The sequence below is a fragment of the Oryx dammah genome, unplaced genomic scaffold (genome assembly GCF_014754425.2).
Source record: "Oryx dammah isolate SB20612 unplaced genomic scaffold, SCBI_Odam_1.1 HiC_scaffold_4, whole genome shotgun sequence".
Taxonomy (NCBI): Eukaryota; Metazoa; Chordata; class Mammalia; order Artiodactyla; family Bovidae; genus Oryx; species Oryx dammah.
The window spans coordinates 88375165-88394334 of NW_024070188.1; the positions used below are offsets into that span (position 1 = coordinate 88375165).

Sequence of the window (19170 nt, forward strand, 5' to 3'; positions counted from 1 at the left end):
AGGGAAACCACGAGGGCCTGCACACAGCCGCGGCTCAGCGCCCACGGGCCTCTCACACCCGCTTCCCGGTGTTAGGACCAAACGGAAGCCAGGACAGACACTCAGGGGGAGGCTAGGCCGGAGAAAAGCTGAGGCTCTGGGAACTCCCGCAGGCAGTGTAGCTCGACCAATCAGAAAAATCCCCATAGCCCCCGCCTGCGCCAGACCCGAGCCAATCCAGATAGAGATGCGAGGTTTAAAAGTCCCGCGCGCGCGTATGGTTTAACCAATCAGCTATGCTGTTACAGAAACAAAGAACCGTCTGTATAAAAGTATATGTGATTCAGCGCTCAGGGCCTTTGTCAGATTCCACTGTGCTGGATGAAACCTAGGCCCTGGCTCGAGCTGGTAATAAACCCCTTTATGCTTTTGCATTGCTGTGGACGTCTTATTCTCTCAGTTTTGGGGACTCGGACTCTGGGCATAACACCGGCTGTTCTCACACAGGCCTGCTGCCGCCCTGGGCCTCCGGGAAGGCTCTTCCTCCACGGATTGCAACCTTGCTTCCTTCAGGTCCTCGTTCAAAATCACATTCAGCCTTCGCAGAAGACCCTGGCTCCTCCCCTGGGGTTCGGGCTCTGGACAGAGACCTCCATTCCTCTCCGGCCACCCGCAGCCCGTCGCCTGACACTTACCGGACTGGACTCAGGTTATCAGCCATGTCATCACTGCTGATCCTGTGCTCAAGGCCACACAGAAATGTTAATAAAAAGCCATGAGCATTGACTGGACGATGATGCTGTTAGGAATTGCTAAGCCTGCTCCTGAGTTTATCCCATTCGGTCCACATTCGAAATCTTAGGACCGTTGACATTTTGCTTCATTTCACTCTTCAGCTGCCCTTCACTGTTTCACCATCCTGCTCAAGTTTCAGCCCACCCTCAAGAAATGCTCAGACTGTAAAATAATAAACGTATTTTATTAGAAAAATTATAGCGTATTTAAAAAGCATGCAGGCAGATTTTAGAAAGACTGGTGTCCAAGGAATATCAGCAGACCACCGCTTTTCTTGATTCTCCAAAGCTATAAAATAAATTCAATTCAAATGTGAAGCTTTATTTAAATGTACCAGCTCCTCTGGAAATAATGAAGTAGAAACCCTTGCCTTGAGCCATGTATTTGCAAAATGAGTCAGAAGAAACAACAGCCGCCTTTTGAACGCCTCTCCAGGGGACAGAGGCTCGCCCCAGTGAGGCCCGGCCGAGGCGGCGTCCGGCGGCTGGGCGCAGATGAACCCTCTGTCACGTTTCCTCCATCCCCTTCGCTGAGGAGCCAGACGCAAACGAGCAGAGGGAGAAGCAGATGCTCTCGGCCGCCGGCAACAGGGAAACTCAGGAGACAGGTGGGCGGACCGCGGCGCGGGGGAGCCCGGCAGAGGCCGCGTGCAGCCTGGACGTGGAGAGCAGGGTGACCCTCCCTCCCTTAGGGAAAGGGACGGGCCAGAATCTGACTCGGATTCCCGACGCGCCGCTCGGCTCCCTCTGGACGAAGCTTCATCCGTCGCTGAGCACGGCTGTCTTCAGAGCCGCCTGAGCCTGGACGGGCTTCATTGTTGAGAGGGGCCCCGCCTCCAGGAGCCTGCCCCCAGGGGCCTCCTCAGTCCCAGCACGTGAGGACTGATGCCGCCTTCCTGGGGAAGGAGGGAGGAGCTGCTGGCCTGCCTGCCCTGCCGGACGTCTAGTCTGCAGGGAGCAGCACCTACGCCGTGGGGGTGGGGCTGGCACTGGGCACACACCCCAATTCCCCCACCCCCACCCCTACGCACACACAGAGCATCTCGCCTGCCAGCACCAGGGCCCTCGGGGGACACTGGGCCATCCTCACCAGCCCCCCAAGGGAGACGCTGGCAGGTGACCGCAGAACAGGAGCCAACAGCCCTGAGGCCTGAGGCAGAGACTCCCTCCAGCACCGCGCACCCCCCTCCCTGCACACCCCCACCCCCGCCATCCGTTTGCAGCCTGGGCTCCTGCTTGAGGGCTGGTCCTGACAGCCCCCAACGTGTCCTCAGAGCTGAGAGACACAAGGGTGAGTTCTCCTGAGTCTGCACCATCAGCCCAGGCTCCAAGCGGGCCTGCCTTATTTTCCAAGGAGGTCGCAGAGATTGTCAAAGAAGAGAAAAAGGAAACCAGAGCTTCACTCCAACCACAAGGCAGCCAAGAGGCGGGGATACCCCCTCCCTTTCGGTGCACCCCCTGCACACCCCACCTTTACAGGGACCACAAGACTCAACTCCCAGACATGAGGTGCATAGCAGGACAAACAGAACAGGCTCAGGAGAAGGCGGCTGTGAGTTGCTTTTTAAAAAGCAGTGGTCTGTCAATTTCTCTTGCTTTTCAAAGTGGAGATTTACAAACCACGGCATCAGAGTTTGGTCTCGTTGAGCGGAGGGTATAGCACCGGGCCGTCCTCGCAGACATGCAGGCCCACGTTCAGCCAAGCTTCCTGCCTGCGGGCCGCCGGCTCTGCAGCATGTGAGCAGTTCTGCAGCTGCAGGTCCTTGGAGAAGCACAGCTCCATCTGCCCGAGGAGCTGCACCTCCTGGCCCTGAAGGGAAGAGCGAAGACGCTTCAGAAGGCAGGTCGGAGCATCACAGTGGTTCAAAGAAGACAGAAGACAGGGCTCCGGACCTGGGATCCGGGCTCCAGGGGCGGGACCCCTGCTTCAGAGCTGAACTGGGGCCAGGGCCCAGAGGGGCGGCTGCGGTCACCTCCAGCTCCACCCCTGAGCCAGCTTGGACGTGGCCGGGGAGGAGACCCCACTTTCAGCTTAGAGATGTACACTTGGACAAAGGTGCGAGCAGACACGCCCACACACACCACGCCTGCATCACAATAGATGAACAGGTAAACGGCACCCTATCGCTAAATGAATTTAAGACTTCAGCTGACAGAGGAAAGCACAACTCATCTGGAAGTTGGACGGGAAACGACAGCTGACAGGACTAACAACGTGAACGCTGCATGACATGCCCACGGGCCCCGTCCCTGCCTCGCCGCCTTCCGGAACAGGAGCCAAAACGGCAGCCTGCCCAGCACGGTGTCAAACAACAGCCTGTTATTTCAAAGCACACACACACACACACACATGTGGACATACACCATTTGTACACCTGCACACACACCCCCACCCCCAACACAACTCTGCCCCTGGGAACTCCACGGTGAGCACGCGCTCTCAGAAGACTACACGGGTCTTCTTGGTAGAGACAGAGGGGATGACAGAGCGTAGCATATCTGACCTTCTCTAGCAGAAAACACTGGACTTTGGGCACGACTTTGTACACGCTGACAAGCGCATCTCTGATGTCCGACACCTGAAATCGGATAAACTGCATTAGAAATGAAATGTAGGAAGAGGAAACAAACCATCCTGTTGTGGTCAGAAGGGACACTGGTTTACACTCATGTGGATGCAAACATCCGACAGCAGCGTGCTCTCCCCAGACCGCCCCTGGCTCACGGACACTGCTCGGAGACGCTGGGGATGAATTGCCCCGGCCCCGGGCCCTGAAGGAGACGGAGCAGCCCCGTAGGTCCCCCTCCAGACCAGAGTCCACACAAGTGGCGCTATGCGGCTCTCCCTTCCCTTCTCGGCCCTGATCCAGGGCCTGCATGCCGGGTATAAAAGCAGAAGCTCTCCTGCCAGGAGACGGGAGGGCAGGCCCTGCCTGTGCTGACGCCCCACCTCATGCCTCCAGCACAGAGAAGGAGCTCAGAAAACACGCATTGTGGCTGTTGCTCTGGCTTGGAATTGAAGTCTGTTCTCTGAACGTCACGTTCTGGACAAGAAAATTCTGCTTATCCACTTAGATGTGAGTCCAGGTGACACTGAAGGGGCCTGCAAAAGCCCTGCCTCCTGGGTGGATGGACAGAGGGCAGCCTGCAGTCCCTCCAGAAGGGCACTGCTCTGCCCGTCCCTACTCTCCACGGATAGAGGAAAACAGCGGGTCCACAGAAGGAGACACACGTGCTGACTTAGTCTCACCAGGTCACCAGACTGAGGGCTCGGGACCCGCCGAGGCACCGGAACTCAGAATTGCTGAAGACAGTGATTTTGGGTGTTTCCACATTCATATATGGAACAAATACAAAAACTGTCTCCAGAGTGGGGTCGGCTGACTCACACTGTGGCCCGAGAGCAGAGGCTTCAGGCCCAAGCGGGTAGTGACCGCTGCCTGGGGGCCAGGCTGTCCACCCACAACTGCGCTCACACCAGGGTGAGCCCTTCTGTACAGGCCACCTGCCAACAGGCTCTGCCGGGTTCCAATTTCTACACTTTTATCATGAAACAAAGCACAATTACATCATAAAAACAAATCTTCATTTTCTTCTTCAGGTTCATAGAACTATGCTGTTCAACTGCACATTCTATTAATACCAGCCTCTTAAGAGGCTGGAACACAGTCCTCACTAGGAGACCACTCCAAACCCTGCTCCAAAATCACGTTTCACTAGCCTTGAGTTTACACAAAATATACAGGAAGACAAAATTTAAGTGAACTCTATTTAGAAACCTAATAGCCAAGGGGGAAGGGCTGGTTTGGGTTCCTTGAAACCAGAGTAGAGCTCACGGCTGAGGTGACACCTGGTTGTGGCTGGGTGTCCCCAGTTAGCGGATATGTATTTGATAAGAAGCCAGAAGCAAGACTTACCTGGTAGTAGTGATCGGTAGATGGTTCTATCCCCAATTTTTGGAGCACACTAAATTTTAAAGCAAAAAAAAAAAAAGCTGTAAAATGAAGGTCCGATTTCCTTTCTTGTTGCTATCACATTTCATAATACAAATGAAGACCCTCTTAAAGGGAAGTGTGCAGTTTCACTGCCTGGGGCCGTAAGTCTGCTGACACAGGCAACACAGGCGTGGCACCCAGGCTGCCTGACCTCCCCTCACCATGGGCACGTGAGTGCCTCATCTGGGCTCCTTTCCAGCACCGGAACCTCCCAGCACCAGTCTGGGTGGCTGCCACCAACTGGAGTAGGCACCACATAACCACCTACCTGCCACGCCTGTCCTAAAGGACAGCTAGCAGCTGATTCTGGATCCTAGGCTTATCTTGCTGCTGCTGCTGCAGCTAAGTCGCTTCAGTCGTGTCCGACTCTGTGCGACCCCATAGATGGCAGCCCATCAGGCTCCCCCATCCCTGGGATTCTCCAGGCAAGGACACTGGAGTGGGTTGCCATTTCCTTCTCCAATACATGAAAGTGAAGAGTGAAAGTGAAGTTGCTCAGCCGTGTCCGACTCTTAGCGACCCCACGGACTGCAGCCTACCAGGCTCCTCCGTCCATGGGATTTTCCAGGCAAGAGTACTGGAGTGGGGTGCCATTGCCTTCTCCAAACAACCCCAAATTAGATAAATCTTTAAAACACTTTCAACGCCTTGAATCACTTTCGAAAGCACGTGGTTTTAACCTGCTCTTTGTGACCCCATGGACTGTAGCCCGCCAAGCTCCTCTGTCCATGAGATTCTCCAGGCAAGGACACTGGAGTGGCTTGCGATGCCCTCCTCTAGGAGATCTTCCAGACCCAGGGACTGAACCTGAGTCTCATGTCTCCTGAACAGCAGGCGGGTCCCTCCCACTGTGCTGCCTGGGAAGCCCAGTGGTTTATAACACAGAGCAAAATAGAAAGGATGTGTTTTGACGCCTTAGCTTTAATTTTGGGAGCACTGAGATTTTTTGTTTTCCTTGGAGAAGCTGGAAGACTCTATGACTTCTCTACAGCAGTTCTACGTAGTCCCCATCAGACACTCAGGGGGCAGGAACACCCTTCCTCGGCAGGCCCCAGGGAACACACCCCGAGGAGGCCAAGACTCGGCCTGTCCACGCTCGTGGGCCTGGCTGATGCTCCAGGGGTCCCAGAATTCAGCCACTCTGCACTTGTGCATGAGTATGGAAAGCCACACAGATTCAGGAAGGGTAACCAGGAGGTCCTTAGTAAGTCGTTGTTGGCTGAAGGGACGTGTTATTCAAATATTTGACCTTGAAACTTTCAGCGTAAGCACATACTCTCCTTTTCCTGCTGGATTCAATAAAACCTGGGCTGCAGAGTCAGCCAGATTCACGCTGCTTATGAGCCAGGACCGTGAGGTCTGTGCTGGTGAACGGGGGGCGCCTTCCTCCCCGGAGTCTGATGAGAGGGAGATGCCTGGGGGGTCTCCCGCGCGGGCGACTTCTCCCAGGACCTGTGTGATGAGCCCCTTGAGTCTCTGAGTCCACTCCATGCAGTCAGGCCCCCAGGGGTCTAGAAAGGCTCGTGGGAGGAGGTGTGTGTTTCTCAGCACGACTCCGCTGCCCGGTTCCCGGGACCATGGTACTCGAGTCAGGGATGCTGCGCTGGGCAACTAGCAGCCCCGTTCATCCCCAGGACTAGGGTGTGGGTGTGTGGTAACTTGGGAGAGTGGGGTGCGGGAGGCGAGCCTGCAGGCCTGGGTCTCCCACCTGGTCAGGGCCAGCGCCTTATACAGATCCAGACTCTTGCCAAAGTACTTCCTCTGGGAATTGAGGGCATCCAGCTGGGCGGCACAGGTCCCGTGCTTCTTCCACTCATGGCTCCTGAAAGGGTGTGTTTAAAAAAAAAAAAACAAAAAAACTCTGGTTAAAAGGTAATCTTGGAGAAGGCAATGGCACCCCACTCCAGTACTCCTGCCTGGAGAATCCCAGGGACGGGGGAGCCTGGTGGGCTGCAGTCCACGGGGTCACTGAGTTGGACGAAACTGAGGGGCTTCACTTTCACTTTTCACTGTCATGCACTGGAGAAGGAAATGGCACCCCACTCCAGTACTCCTGCCTGGAGAATCCCAGGGATGGGGGAGCCTGGTGGGCTGCAGTCCCTGGGGTCGCGCAGAGTCGGACGCGACTGAGCGGCTTCACTTTCACTTTAAAAGGTGACGACACCACCTCTCAACAAGCCACCCACACAGCTGCTCGTGCAGGGCATCCGGGCAGGAGGCAGACTGTCGTTTTCACAAAGCGGGAAGGACAGACGTCCTCCTCTCAGCACAGCCCCAGGCCCCGCCGGGCCCAGTCGAGCACTACCAGCCCTCGTCAGTTTTTTCCAGGCCTTCCTCCGCCAGGCAGCTCCAACTCGCTTCCGAGATTAACAACAAACCCAACAATCGCCATTGTTCGGGCTTCACAGGATGACATGGCTCTGGGTGCCCTCCCGGGGAGCCCCAGCTGGACGGCCACGCCTCGGCCACTGGCGAGAAAAGGCAGGCTCACGCATCACCAGGACAGCCTGAGCCGGTTCCCCGAGCTCACTGCAGTGTAGACGTCATCTACAGAGACAACGGCACGGAAACGACAGCCCAGCCAAATGCCCGCAAACAAGCAGTGATTTGTATTGAAGAAAAACACCACTACTGATAATAAATGCTCGTGTTTTATCGAAAATTAAACCAGGTGGCTTCGTGGTAAAGAATCCACCTCCCAGTGCAGGAGATGTGGGTTCGATCCCTGGGTCGGGAAGATCCCTGGAGAAGGGAATGGCAATCCACTCTAGTATTCCTGCCTGGAGAATTCCACAGACGGAGCATAGGCAGGTAACAGGCCATGGGGTCGAAAGAGAGTCAGACACGACTGACCATACAGGCACGAAACAAAGGTTTGCAAAATGTTCACTCGAGCCCCACAATGCCGCAAAGTGAAAACGTAACTGCTGGTTTACAAGTGGGGACACTGAGGCTCACAGGGGCCAGTGAGCAGCCCAGCTTCATGGCCGCCCAGCCAGGCAACCCCGGCCTGCCTCAACCCATGCTCGGGGCCCTTCCAATGCCCCACGCTGCCAACCAATCAACTGCCAAACATGGATTACACCCGCCTTTAGAATGACTGACAACTTGTCAATTCAGAAGCTAACCATGGTTAGCATGGAAAAACCACACGGGCATCAGCTTTATCAACGATTAATTCACAAAGATTTAATAAAGACAGTCACTCAAGCGCTCAGAAGGCACCCACATGCAGTCTCACAGAAGCACAACGTAAACGTCACTGATTCCTCGGTAGCATCACGACGGAGTAGTCCTGAGCGAGGGCATCGGCTGTGAGCTGCCCGTCTCCCGGGCCCAGGAAAACCATGAAAGGGAAAAAAGAAAGTGAAAGCGCTCAGTCGCGTCTGACTCTTTATGACCCCATGGACTACACAGGCCATGGAATTCTCCAGGACAGAATACTGGAGTGGGTATCCCTTCTCCAGCAGATCTTCCTGACCCAGGAATCAAACCAGGGTCTCCTGCATCGCACGCGGATTCTTTATGAGCTGAGCCGTGAGAAAACCATGAGGAAATATTAATAGCATGAATAATCAACTTTCTTCATCTACAATAGCACCTACAGTGAATTATTTCTTAACTTTCTAAATTATATGAAGTAGAAAAAGGAGACTCTTTTCAACTAGCTGAACGTGAAACTGAATTACGGGGGCCTCAGTTTCTGTACAACAGGGACAGTCATTCTAGAATCTTCCACAGAAGGAGCTGGAGAAGTCAGGGGCGGAAGCAGTCATACACGCCCAAACCGCTCCTAGCATGCGATAGTCAAGGAACGTCCACTGCTGTTTCCAGAGCAAGTTAACTCAACAGATGTTAAAGATGGCCAAACTTTCATTCTTTTTCTTGTTTAGATGCTCGGCCGTGTCCAACTCTGCAACCCCGTGGACGGGAGCCCACCAGGCTCCTCTGTCCATGGGATTCTCCAGGGCAGGAATACTGGAGTGGGTAGCCATTTCCTCCTCCAAGGGATCTTCCCAACCCAGGGGTCAAACCCACATCTCGTGCATTAGCAGGCTGATTCTTTACCACTTAACCTGCTGGGAAGTCCTTCTTTTTCTTACAAGAATCAAAAACCAATAACACCCCTATTTTGCAGACGGTCATGTACACAGTATTTTTCAGGATGGCTGGTTTTGTTAACAGATTTAATCTTAGGGAACTATCTTGAGCACCAACCGATACCAGGACCCTCTCCTTTGCATACACGATTCCCATTTGAGATTAAAGAGTAAAGTTTTCTGACATAAGCCTCCCCCTTAAGGACAGGAGAGGCCAGGACACCTCTGTGGACATTTGATCCAAGATAGCAAGGCGACCTGGGCAATAGCCACCCTCGGGCAATAACCAGGGAGCCAGTAATAACCAGCGAGCCGGTAAGCACCCGGCCACGTGAGCACCATCTCCACATCCAAAGGCACGAACGCTACCTTCGTCATTTAGAACAAGCTTCTAAGTGAGTCCTTTAAACACCCAACCTGAAAGGTGCATCGTTTTGCACTTATTAGAACACAAAGCCAAGTGTGTGCTCTGCACAGCACGGCATCACACGCTGAAGGACTCACCCCACCGAAGGCCATCTTTGTGTTCTCTGTGTGCGTGTTAGTCGCTCAGTACTGTCCGACGCTGCCACCCCATGGACTGTAGCCCCCCAGCCTCCTCTGTCCATGGGATTCTCCAGGCAAGAACACTGGAGTGGGTTGCCATGCCCTCCTCCAGGGGATCTTCCCGGCCCAGGGATCACACCTGTGTCTCTTTTTGTTCCTGCACTGGCAGGCAGGTTCCTGACCACTGTGCCACGTGGGGACATGCCTGGTCTGTGTTTAGTGGTCTATTTTTAAGCTGTGGCAAAAGCCTGACTGATTCTACCTAGAATATTCTAACTGCTGACATCTCTTCTGCTTACTTAGTCACCGAAGAGTTTTTATTTTTAAGTACACCATGAAGTGCTCAAAGTTTTTTTATTGTTTTTCACTATTTCAACCCATGTAGGCCACAGTCTGTTCTGAAACCACTTTCTAGATCTCAGGTTGCTCAGAGCCAGCATTGGAGACGTGGACTGTTCGTCTCCCAAACTTTTAAAGCCTCCGGACCCAGAGCCGTGAGTGAACCACCTCCCAGCCACACACCCTCGAGTGAACTCGCAATCCGAACACCCACGAACCAGGAGGACAAATGTTATTGTCACTCTGCTTTGTTTCAAGAAGCTCTTCTCCAAAATTTTACTCCTCCAGAAGGCTCCTGAGAGTCCCTTGGACTGCAAGGAGATCCAACCAGTCCACCCTAAAGGAGATCAACCCTGGGATTTCTTTGGAAGGAATGATGCTGAAGCTGAAATTCCAGTACTTTGGCCACCTCATGCAAAGAGTTAAGTCACTGGAAAAGACCCTGATGCTGGGAGGGATTGGGGGCAGGAGGAGAAGGGGACAGAGGATGAGATGGCTGGATGGCATCACCGACTCGATGGACATGAGTTTGAGTGAACTCTGGGAGTTGGTGATGGACAGGGAGGCCTGGCGTGCTGCAGTCCATGGGGTCGCAAAGAGTCAGACACGACTGAGCAACTGAACTGAACTGAACTGACTGTAGAATCTACACAAATATACTCCCAAGTTAAGTGAATCACTTTGGCCAAAACCTGATTCACTGTGAGATGAATTATAAATTGCCATCCTGCAGTAAGGGAGGGCGTCCCAGGTGGCGTCAGTGGTAAAGAATCCACCTGCCAATGCAGGAGACCCGGGTTTAACCTCTGGGTCCAGAAGATCCCCTGGAGGAGGCCATGGCAACCTACCCCAGTGTTCTTGCCTGGAGAATCCCATGGACAGAGGAGCCTGGCGGACCACAGTCCAGAGTCACAAAGAGTCAGACACAATCGAAGTGACTTAGCACGCACACAAAATGAAAGACATAATGGATTAAAAAGCAAGTCTTCAGAGTCACTTCCCCTTGCCCTCATGTCTTATCCACTGGAGGACCGCTCCAAAGAGGGTGCGGCACACGCGAGGCCGCTCCAGCTCCGCAGCCTCAGGACCCCTGCTCCCGCGGTCCCACCTCACACCTGGGCTGTGGGGCCCGAGACGGGCCTGGGAACGCAGACTCACCAGAACTGGTGGCTGTAGTTGGACGGATGGAGCAGATCGGGCCAGTACATCCTCATGTCTGGCAAAAGGTCCTGCACGTAAAGACAGCAATGATAATAAATCCACGTAAGGCTTGACAACTCAAGCCTAGAAGGCAGACCTGATAAATGGACACATTAAAAAAAAAAGCAAACAAAACTGAGCTCTGCAAGTTAATAACACTCAGGTGAGTGAAATGACTCAGTGTATTTTGCATGACCTGCTTCTTAAGACACACGTAAAAGTGAAGTCTGGGGAATCGTGAAAGCGTATGTGAAAATATAAGCTCTGATGGTGAACGGCTAGACAGATCATGTCCACCCACACAGGGGAGTATCCTTCAGCATTAAAAACCCCACAAAAGTATCAAACCATGACTCTGGTTTCCTTCTCTCTCCAGCTTGAATGTTTCTAAAGACTATGTCTGCATCTTACTCAGACACACAAGCCTTAACCAGCACACAGGACTCTGAGGAACACTGCCCGGGCCCACGGCTCACCCCCAGCCACACTGGCTTCCTCCCAGATGCTCCAAAGCTCCGTCCTACCCCGGGGCCTTTGCACAGGCTGCTGCCGCTCCTGTCTCTGGTTAAGCTGGATCCCAGCTTACCACTACCTCCTCCAGAGAGCCGGGCCCAGGCCTGCCGTCCTCAGCTCTGACTACCCTCCCCTCCAGGCACCCAGAGGGGACATCTGTCCTGGCTCCTGGCTGCAGGCAGGGGGGGCCAGAGACCACACCTGGTTCTGCCTGGCCCCTGGCACAGTGCCCAATGCACTGCTGGCATGAGAACCTGTGACTGGTTTGGACGCGATTACCTCGTCCTTCTGGGGGCCGTGCAGTCCTGGGAAGGGCCCACAATTCTGGCAAATCCCATGTCTGCTCCATGTTTTCAGAGAGGTCTCAGGAACTCACAGACCCTGCCCGCTAAGTCCAGGTACAAAGTCACGAGTCCCTGACAGCTGACCATCACACACGAGGGGTTGTCAGCATCCCATGGAAAGCTGCGCTCACGTGTGTGTGTGTACGTGTGTGTGCACGTGTGTGTGCATGTATGTGCGTGTGTGGCTGCTACCAGCTCTTGTAACCTCAGCGCCCAGAGTTACTCTGCAATACAAATCTTTGTCCTAGAAAGCCCCATCCTCTCTTCCCTGCTCACTGGCCCCATTGAGAAGCCCACCCACAGCCAGAAAGGACACCCTGGGGGCCACGGCAGTCCTGCAAGCCAGGGCAGTACCCATGCCTGAGCTCATGCCCAGCGGGCAGGGGGCTCAGACTAGGAACCATGGGCCACAGGCTAGAGCCAGGGCCGGCCTGCTCAACCCTGCCGCCCCTCACACATTGCTGCAGCCCATCGGGCCCAGGGCAGAGGACTTACTGAAACACAGCTCATCTTTAATCCGTGGGGCTGTTTAGATACCCATAAACGCTGGTGAACACACGTTAAACACAGCTTTGAGGGCACACCTAGAGGAGGAGCGAATCTTTTGGGGGACTCTGCGGTGGGAACACTATTAAAGTTAGTACCTCGATCTCCTTTGGATTAAAGGGCCAGGATCGGTTACACACTTCACTTTTATCGGGCCTTGAAATTAGAGTTGAAAAAATAAAGAGAAATTAGTCTTGGTCTGGCTGGTTCCAAATAGTATGAGAAAACACTCGAGTTGTGATCTGGAGTGAACGAAAGGGCGTGAGTCACACTTGGGCACAAGCGGGCACTACTGGAGTTCCCTTCAAAGTGGAACATTGTTCCAAACTTCAGGCACCGTGCCAACAGGCTTTCCCGCACAGGAAGCAAATAGACAGCCCAGCAGGGGGCGACCCAGACCTGGGTCAGTGGAGATATCTGGCCAGGTTCTGGCGCTTCCCTGGTGGTTCTGTGATAAGAGTCTGTCTGCAATGCAAGAGACCCAGGTCCAATCCCTGGATTGGGAAGATACCCTGGAGAAAGCCATGGCAACCCACTCCAGTATTCTTGCCTGGAGAATCCCATGAACGGAGGAGCGTGGTGGGCTACAGTCCACAGGGTTGCAGAGAGTTGGACACGACTGAGCAACCAACACTTTTTGAGTTACTTGCAAATCTCCGTTCAACAAGCATAGCATGAGAACGGCAAGAGGTTCCACATCTTTAAAGGTGACGAGGATCATTGATACAAGGTACGTGTCGTGCTCAGGATGTGCCCGGTGACAACTCAAGGTTGGCTGCTGGAATGTTTTAGCACAGAGCACGTGTCCCTCCACTTGTGCCTGATTCTGTCCTCATGCGTCCAATTCTGGACGGGTCCACGCTCCATCTCCACGTGCAGCTTAGATCACGAGGGACCAAACCTGCTTTCTCCAGCCTGGCCCAGCCCCCGAACTAGCCCAGCTCCCCACAGAGCTGGGTGCCGTCCCTCCAGCTGGAGGGCGGCCGAAGGCACCAGTGAAGTCACAGAAAACCAGAGGTGGGATGAGGCCCGGTCCTGAGGTCCCTGTTTAACCAGCATTCCGCTGACCCTGTCCCTGAGGGAGACCAGGGCCAGCAGGAGCCGGGACTGCCTGCCTCTCAAGGGAGGTGGAGACCCGGTCGCTCCCTCTGGACAAACAAACGCACACGGTTTGATGTCGTGGATACATGCACACACCGCAAAAAACAAACTAAACAGGCTGCAGGCAAAACCAGAAGAAAAAATCTGGGTGTCTGTGAAGTGTGTACACTATAGATACAAATCACATATGTATAACATACAGACATTTATTTTTATGCATTAACTTATTGGTTCCAAAAGAAAATGAGAAAATTAAAATTCAGTGATCGAAAATGTACCCAGAACCCCTAAATGCGTATTTAAGCTAGACTGTTATCATTCTACCAAAACAGAACTCAAGGACAACAGAAGGCAGGTCATGTTAGAAAGACTAAAGATGTTTCTCAACAAGCTTCTGGCCTGCTGAGTAAACTCCTAACAGAAATTATCAGAATACATGTCGGGACAGAGTGCCAGAACCCCAGGTTAGCCAGCTTCTGGGACTGCTGAAGTTTTAAATGCAGGAAGTACTTGCCATAATCCGTGTATTGTCCAGTAATTCGGAGGGTCTTTGCAGCGGCTCACAACTTCCTATGAAGAGAAGACAGGAGACAAGTGGTTTCTTGTTTATTAAATACACTCAGCAACCTTCCTTTCTTTCGACAAACATCAATGAAATCCTAACACAAAATAAATTCTGTGGTAATTTACGATAAACAATGTTCATGAGGGTACCACACGGGGCGGGGGCTGGATGTTTTATTTGAAAAAGGTGAACCAAAAATTTGGAAAACATAATTTAACAGCTATTTTTTTAATGTGCCTGAAAATTAAGTCCATCTGATGGATGCACTCAGAGCTCAGTCAGTTCAGTTGATCAGTCCTGTCCGACTCTTTGCGACCCCATGAATCGCAGCACGCCAGGCCTCCCTGTCCATCACCAACTTCCGGAGTTCACGCAGACCCACGTCCATCGAGTCCATGATGCCATCCAGCCATCTCATCCTCGGTCGTCCCCTTCTCCTCCTGCCCCCAATCCCTCCCAGCATCAGAGTCTTTTCCAATGAGTCAACTCTTCGCATGAGGTGGCCAAAGTACTGGAGTTTCAGCTTTAGCATTATTCCTTCCAAAGAAATCCCAGGGCTGATCTCCTTCAGAATGGACTGGTTGGATCTCCCTGCAGTCCAAGGGACTCTCAAGAGTCTTCTCCAACACCATAGTTACCCATGAATAATTTTCTTGTCATGCAATCAAAAACTGGGAACCAGAGGCTGACATGGCACCCAGGCACATTCAGATGTTTAGGCACCAGGTTCAAATGCAATAATGCAATAAGCACTGAGAATCTGGAGTCAACAAAAACGCAAGATGAGAGTCAAATAATTAACTCATGGAGTTACTTTACAGGAACCTCCAACTTGTTTCACTAAAGTGGATCTTTTCCGAAATAAATAACCATTAAGAAATACACCTCGACTATCAGATGGTGGCATCAGAACTTGGGCCCAGTGCCCACAGTGAACAAGCGACGGACAGTACACGTTGGGTGTGGTGAGGAGCCAGCTCACCCGCAAGCCCTCCTGCTTAAACCCCTTCTGATGTGGGAGGCGCTTCTCTGTATGGCTGGTCTGGAAATGAGGGCAGGCCTGGTTCAGGTGATGGCAATATCTGATGTCAGAAGGCTCAGACTAGGGGGCAGAGGGCAGGATGACCAACCGTGCCCTGCTCCCATCCCCAAGGAAACACAGTCCAAAGCAGGCAGGCTTTCCCGCAGCGTGAGGCAGTGGAGGGCAAAGCCAAGCACCCACGGGGGCTTTTCTACCCCAGCTCTTCAACCAGCGTCTTGGATGAGCCTTTGGTAGGGGGACACTGGGGTCAAGGTGCAGCTTTCCAAGGGGGCATGAGCCGAGGGCCCCTGAGCAGAGGACAGACCTGCTCTGACATCTCTGACACCACCTGGTTCTCAGGGCAGGGCCCCTGGCCCCTCACACAGGGCCTCTTGGAGGAACGGTCTCAGCTTGGGAGGGCCTGGCCTCGAGGGGCGGGTGGGCTGGGGGCTCGGTCAGTGAGAGGTGCTGGGGAGGAGCCTGCACGGGACCTCCTCTCCGTGGGCGTCACCAGTCCCCGTAGAACTCACCTGGCACACGGTCGCAGGCCAGTGGTGAACCATGATTAGTTTGCTCCACTCAAGGTCATCACTGCAAAAGGACAAAAGCTTACTCTATAACTTGAGTTACAGAAAAATTAATTCATCCATCGATCATTCAGTAGACACTGAACGCCAGCTGCAGGCCAGGGGCTGCTGCTGCTGCGGGGAGGGGTCTGCGTCCCCAGGCGCTGCCGTGGGCAGGAGCGGGTGGCTGGGTCCCCAGGCGCTGCTGTCGGCAGGGAGGGGGTCGCTGAGAGGAGTGGGGGGCCGAGTCCTTACTCTCTTGCAGCGCCAGCCAGTGAGGGAGACAATGACTACGGTGACTGAGAAAACACAGACGGCATGGCCCGGGGACAAGGCTAACAGGCCTGTCCGGTGGGGTGCGTGCTGCGTGCTTAGTCACGTCCGACTCTGGACATGACTGGAATGGGTTGTCATTTCCTTCTCCAGGGGATCTTCCCGACCCAGGGATCGAACCCACGTCTCTTGCTCCTCCCGCACTGGCAGGAAGACTGTTCACCACCACGCCACCTGGGAAGCCTGGCAGGCGGGGAGGAGGTTGGGATTCTGGACCAGGCAGCCGGGAAGGCTCTGCACTGAAGGGCTGGTCAGAAAGCCCCTTTCTCCTCAGAGGCTCAGGTGGGACAGATACAGACCAATGAGCCCTTAGCAGCACGCGTGACACCCACAAGCCTGGAAACAGTGGTTCCTATAGCTCATCGGGCCACAGAACAGCACCCAGGGCTACACAGGGCTTGGCACCACCCCAGCCATTGGGATCTTGTTCTTTGCAGGATGCGTGACTTGGGAGCCTAAGGACTTCTTCCAATGTCCCCATGAAACCCATCTGACCCTAAGACGTTCCGTAAGGGGCTGTGGAGTAGCATTCATACATCCCTCAGCAGAAGCCCTTCCACCAGGCTGGCAAGGCTTGGCACACACAGAGATGGGGGCAGAAAGGCTGGCCCGTGGAAATACTCACTTTCCAGATGGAAAATATCAGTAGCAACAGGGCATATAACTCAAGCAGGCATGTCATTCAGGATAGATGAAATTTTATTTTATTAGGATAGATGAAATTTTAGAAGAAGCAAAAGCCAAACAGAAATAACTTCTTACATAACAGTTTTGTAAATAACTGAGTACTGTTTAATAAGCAGAGAATTCACAATATCTGAAAACTTTTCTCAGACTGAACTAATGAGCAAATGCTCAGTACAAGAGAAAAAAGAATGCATGAGCATTAGTGCTGGGAGAAGTGTTGCTGCTGCTGCTGCTGCTGCTAAGTTGCATCAGTCGTGTCCGACTCTGTGCGACCCCAAAGATGGCAGCCCACCAGGCTCCTTTGTCCCTGGGATTCTCCAGGCAAGAACACTGGAGTGGGTTGCCATTTCCTTCTCCGGTGCAGGAAAGTGAAAAGTGAAAGTGAAGTCACTCAGTCGCGTCCAACTCTTAGCGACCCCATGGGCTGTAGAAGTGCTTTTTTTCCCTCAGTATGAAAACCTTATTTCACAAAGGTGGAAACTGAGGCTGGAAGAGTAGGCAGAGATCAGGAGAACTAGACCAGTTTACAATAAAACTCAAGACTCAACAATGTCTGTAACACAATTACCACATACCACCCTGGCTAAAGAGTGCTGTGAGTGTAAGAGAGAGATCCTCTCTAATCAGTGGAGACACTGACTGCGCTGTAGAGAGAAAAGCCTCCCAACTAGAGGCAGGGGGCCTGGGAAAACCCCGCTGACCTGTGAGGCCCTCAGGCTCTGAGTCACCCTCATGGTCTCGAACCCCTGCCTTGCTCGCCAATTATTTCAGTTGCGCATGACAAGTATGCCAGACACGTGGACTAAGTTACGTAACTGGATATGTGAACACATGTTTGCATCTCTGGAAGTCTGCAACTTGCAGTCCCCCTATGGAGGGGGCCTGCAGCATTGATCACTGTAGGCCAGGCGTGGCTCAGAGCACAATCCGTACTTTAACTGATGCCTCCTGGCATTGGCGCTAGGAGGCAGGTGCCATCACTCTGGGGACTTCGGGCTGAACGACCTTGGTGGAGGGCTCTGGATCACACATCTGGATGTGAGCCAGCAGTTCACACTCAGTCCACACTCCACACTACCTCTCTAGTGAACCGCTCTTAACTTGAGGGCAAGGCTTAGTTATTTAATGCAGCCCGTTTTCAGAAAATAACACTTTCTTGGAAAACTGAAATTTAATGTTACCTTTTAAAGTAAATGATAAAACAACAACGATGGTCCATTAAAAACGAAAACTGAACTATTCCCACGCCTGCAAGTGAAGTATGAACTCCTTCTATTAACAAGATCATTATCCAAATAAAATAGAAGAAAATTCAAATCTGGTACTCAAATCTCTGTCTCCTCTACAGAAGTATAATGCGAATCCTCTCCCAGAACCCCTGTTTACTCCTAATTCGTCGGTTGCATAGGAAAGAATGGAAAGAGGGAACGAGGGGGAGGGGAGGGAGGGCGAGAGAAAGAAACTAGGAAAGAGGAACCACGACCACTTCACCAGGATCGCACCGACCCTGGTCGGAATGCGCGCGTGCGCCGTCCCTAGAGCCGCTCGCAAGTTTGGGCGCCCGGGTCCACCCCCGTTTCCACGCAGACCCGCGCCCCGCGCCCCGCCAGCAGCTCACCTCCTCCAGAGCCCGCGAGCGCCGCCCCGGAGCCACCCCGAAGCTCGGGCACCCGTGTCCCCTTACCCCGCCTATCCCCCGTTCCCCTGCAGACCCGCGCCCCGCGCCCCTTCGGCGGCTCACCTCCTCCAGAGCCCGTGTGCGCCGTCCAAACAGCTCAGCGCCAGGCACAAGGCGCCCAGGAAGGCCGGGGAAGTCATCCGCCGCACCCGGGAGGACCCCGCGGGGTCGCCAAGGCTCAGTCTCCCGAGGGCGCGAGGCCGCGTCCGGCGCCAGGCCCTGCGCTTCCCTGAAAAAGGAACAGACGTCGCTAAGCTGGCCGTGCGCCGGGCCGGCGGCCGGCGAGCAGCGCGGCTAACCCCAGCCCACCGCCGAGCCCCCTGCGGAGGCCCGGAGGCGCGGAGGCCCGGGAGCCCGGATCCCTGCAACACAGTGGACTCGCACCCCGCCCACCGACCACCCGGAACCTCGGGGCCCTGCCGCCTCACCAGGTCCGCCAGGCGCACGCGACCGCTAGCACCGCGACCCTCGCTACCCGGCGAAGCCCGCCGCCCGAGCCTCTACCAGCGCATTTCCGCCCGGATGCCCCAACGCCACGCCCCAGCCCGGGACACGCCCCCGCTCCGGACACGCCCCCGGCCCGAGACACGCCCCCAGGCTCAGCCACGGCCAGGACCCCCAACGCCACGCCCCTGGCCCCCCAACGCCACGCCCCTGGCCCGGGCCACGCCCCTGGGCGACAGGCGGGCGCCGGGCTGGAGAGAAGCCCGGGAGAAGCCCGACGCCACGCCCCTTCTGGAGGACACGCCTCGCCCAGAGGGCACGCCCCGCCCCCAGTCCGTTCGTCTTCCCCTTAGGCTCTTTGACCGAGCTTCACTTTCGGGCTAGTTCCTGCCTGCCTTCGGCCCAGACCCGGGAGATCG

At 54.2% G+C, this 19170-nt stretch overlaps 1 protein-coding gene across 2 annotated transcripts; it reads right to left on the bottom strand.

Annotated features, from left to right (window-relative positions):
* Positions 1 to 942: 942 nt before the first annotated feature.
* RNASET2 (ribonuclease T2) lies at positions 943 to 18847 on the bottom strand. 2 transcript variants are annotated; one of them, XM_040239181.1, is made up of 11 exons: positions 18736 to 18826; positions 18371 to 18536; positions 15574 to 15634; positions 13972 to 14027; positions 12455 to 12512; positions 10912 to 10982; positions 6477 to 6590; positions 4691 to 4739; positions 3278 to 3352; positions 2394 to 2583; positions 943 to 1669 (listed from the first exon to the last, which is right to left on the bottom strand). In XM_040239181.1, the coding sequence occupies exons 2-10, from the start codon at positions 18445 to 18447 to the stop codon at positions 2401 to 2403; spliced, it is 744 nt and encodes a 247-aa protein (XP_040095115.1). In that variant the 5' UTR covers positions 18448 to 18536; positions 18736 to 18826; the 3' UTR covers positions 943 to 1669; positions 2394 to 2400. The 2 variants fall into 2 exon arrangements, with proteins under 2 accessions (XP_040095115.1, XP_040095114.1); XM_040239180.1 differs by having other exon boundaries at positions 943 to 2583; positions 18736 to 18847.
* Between the last annotated feature and the right edge of the window lie 323 nt (positions 18848 to 19170).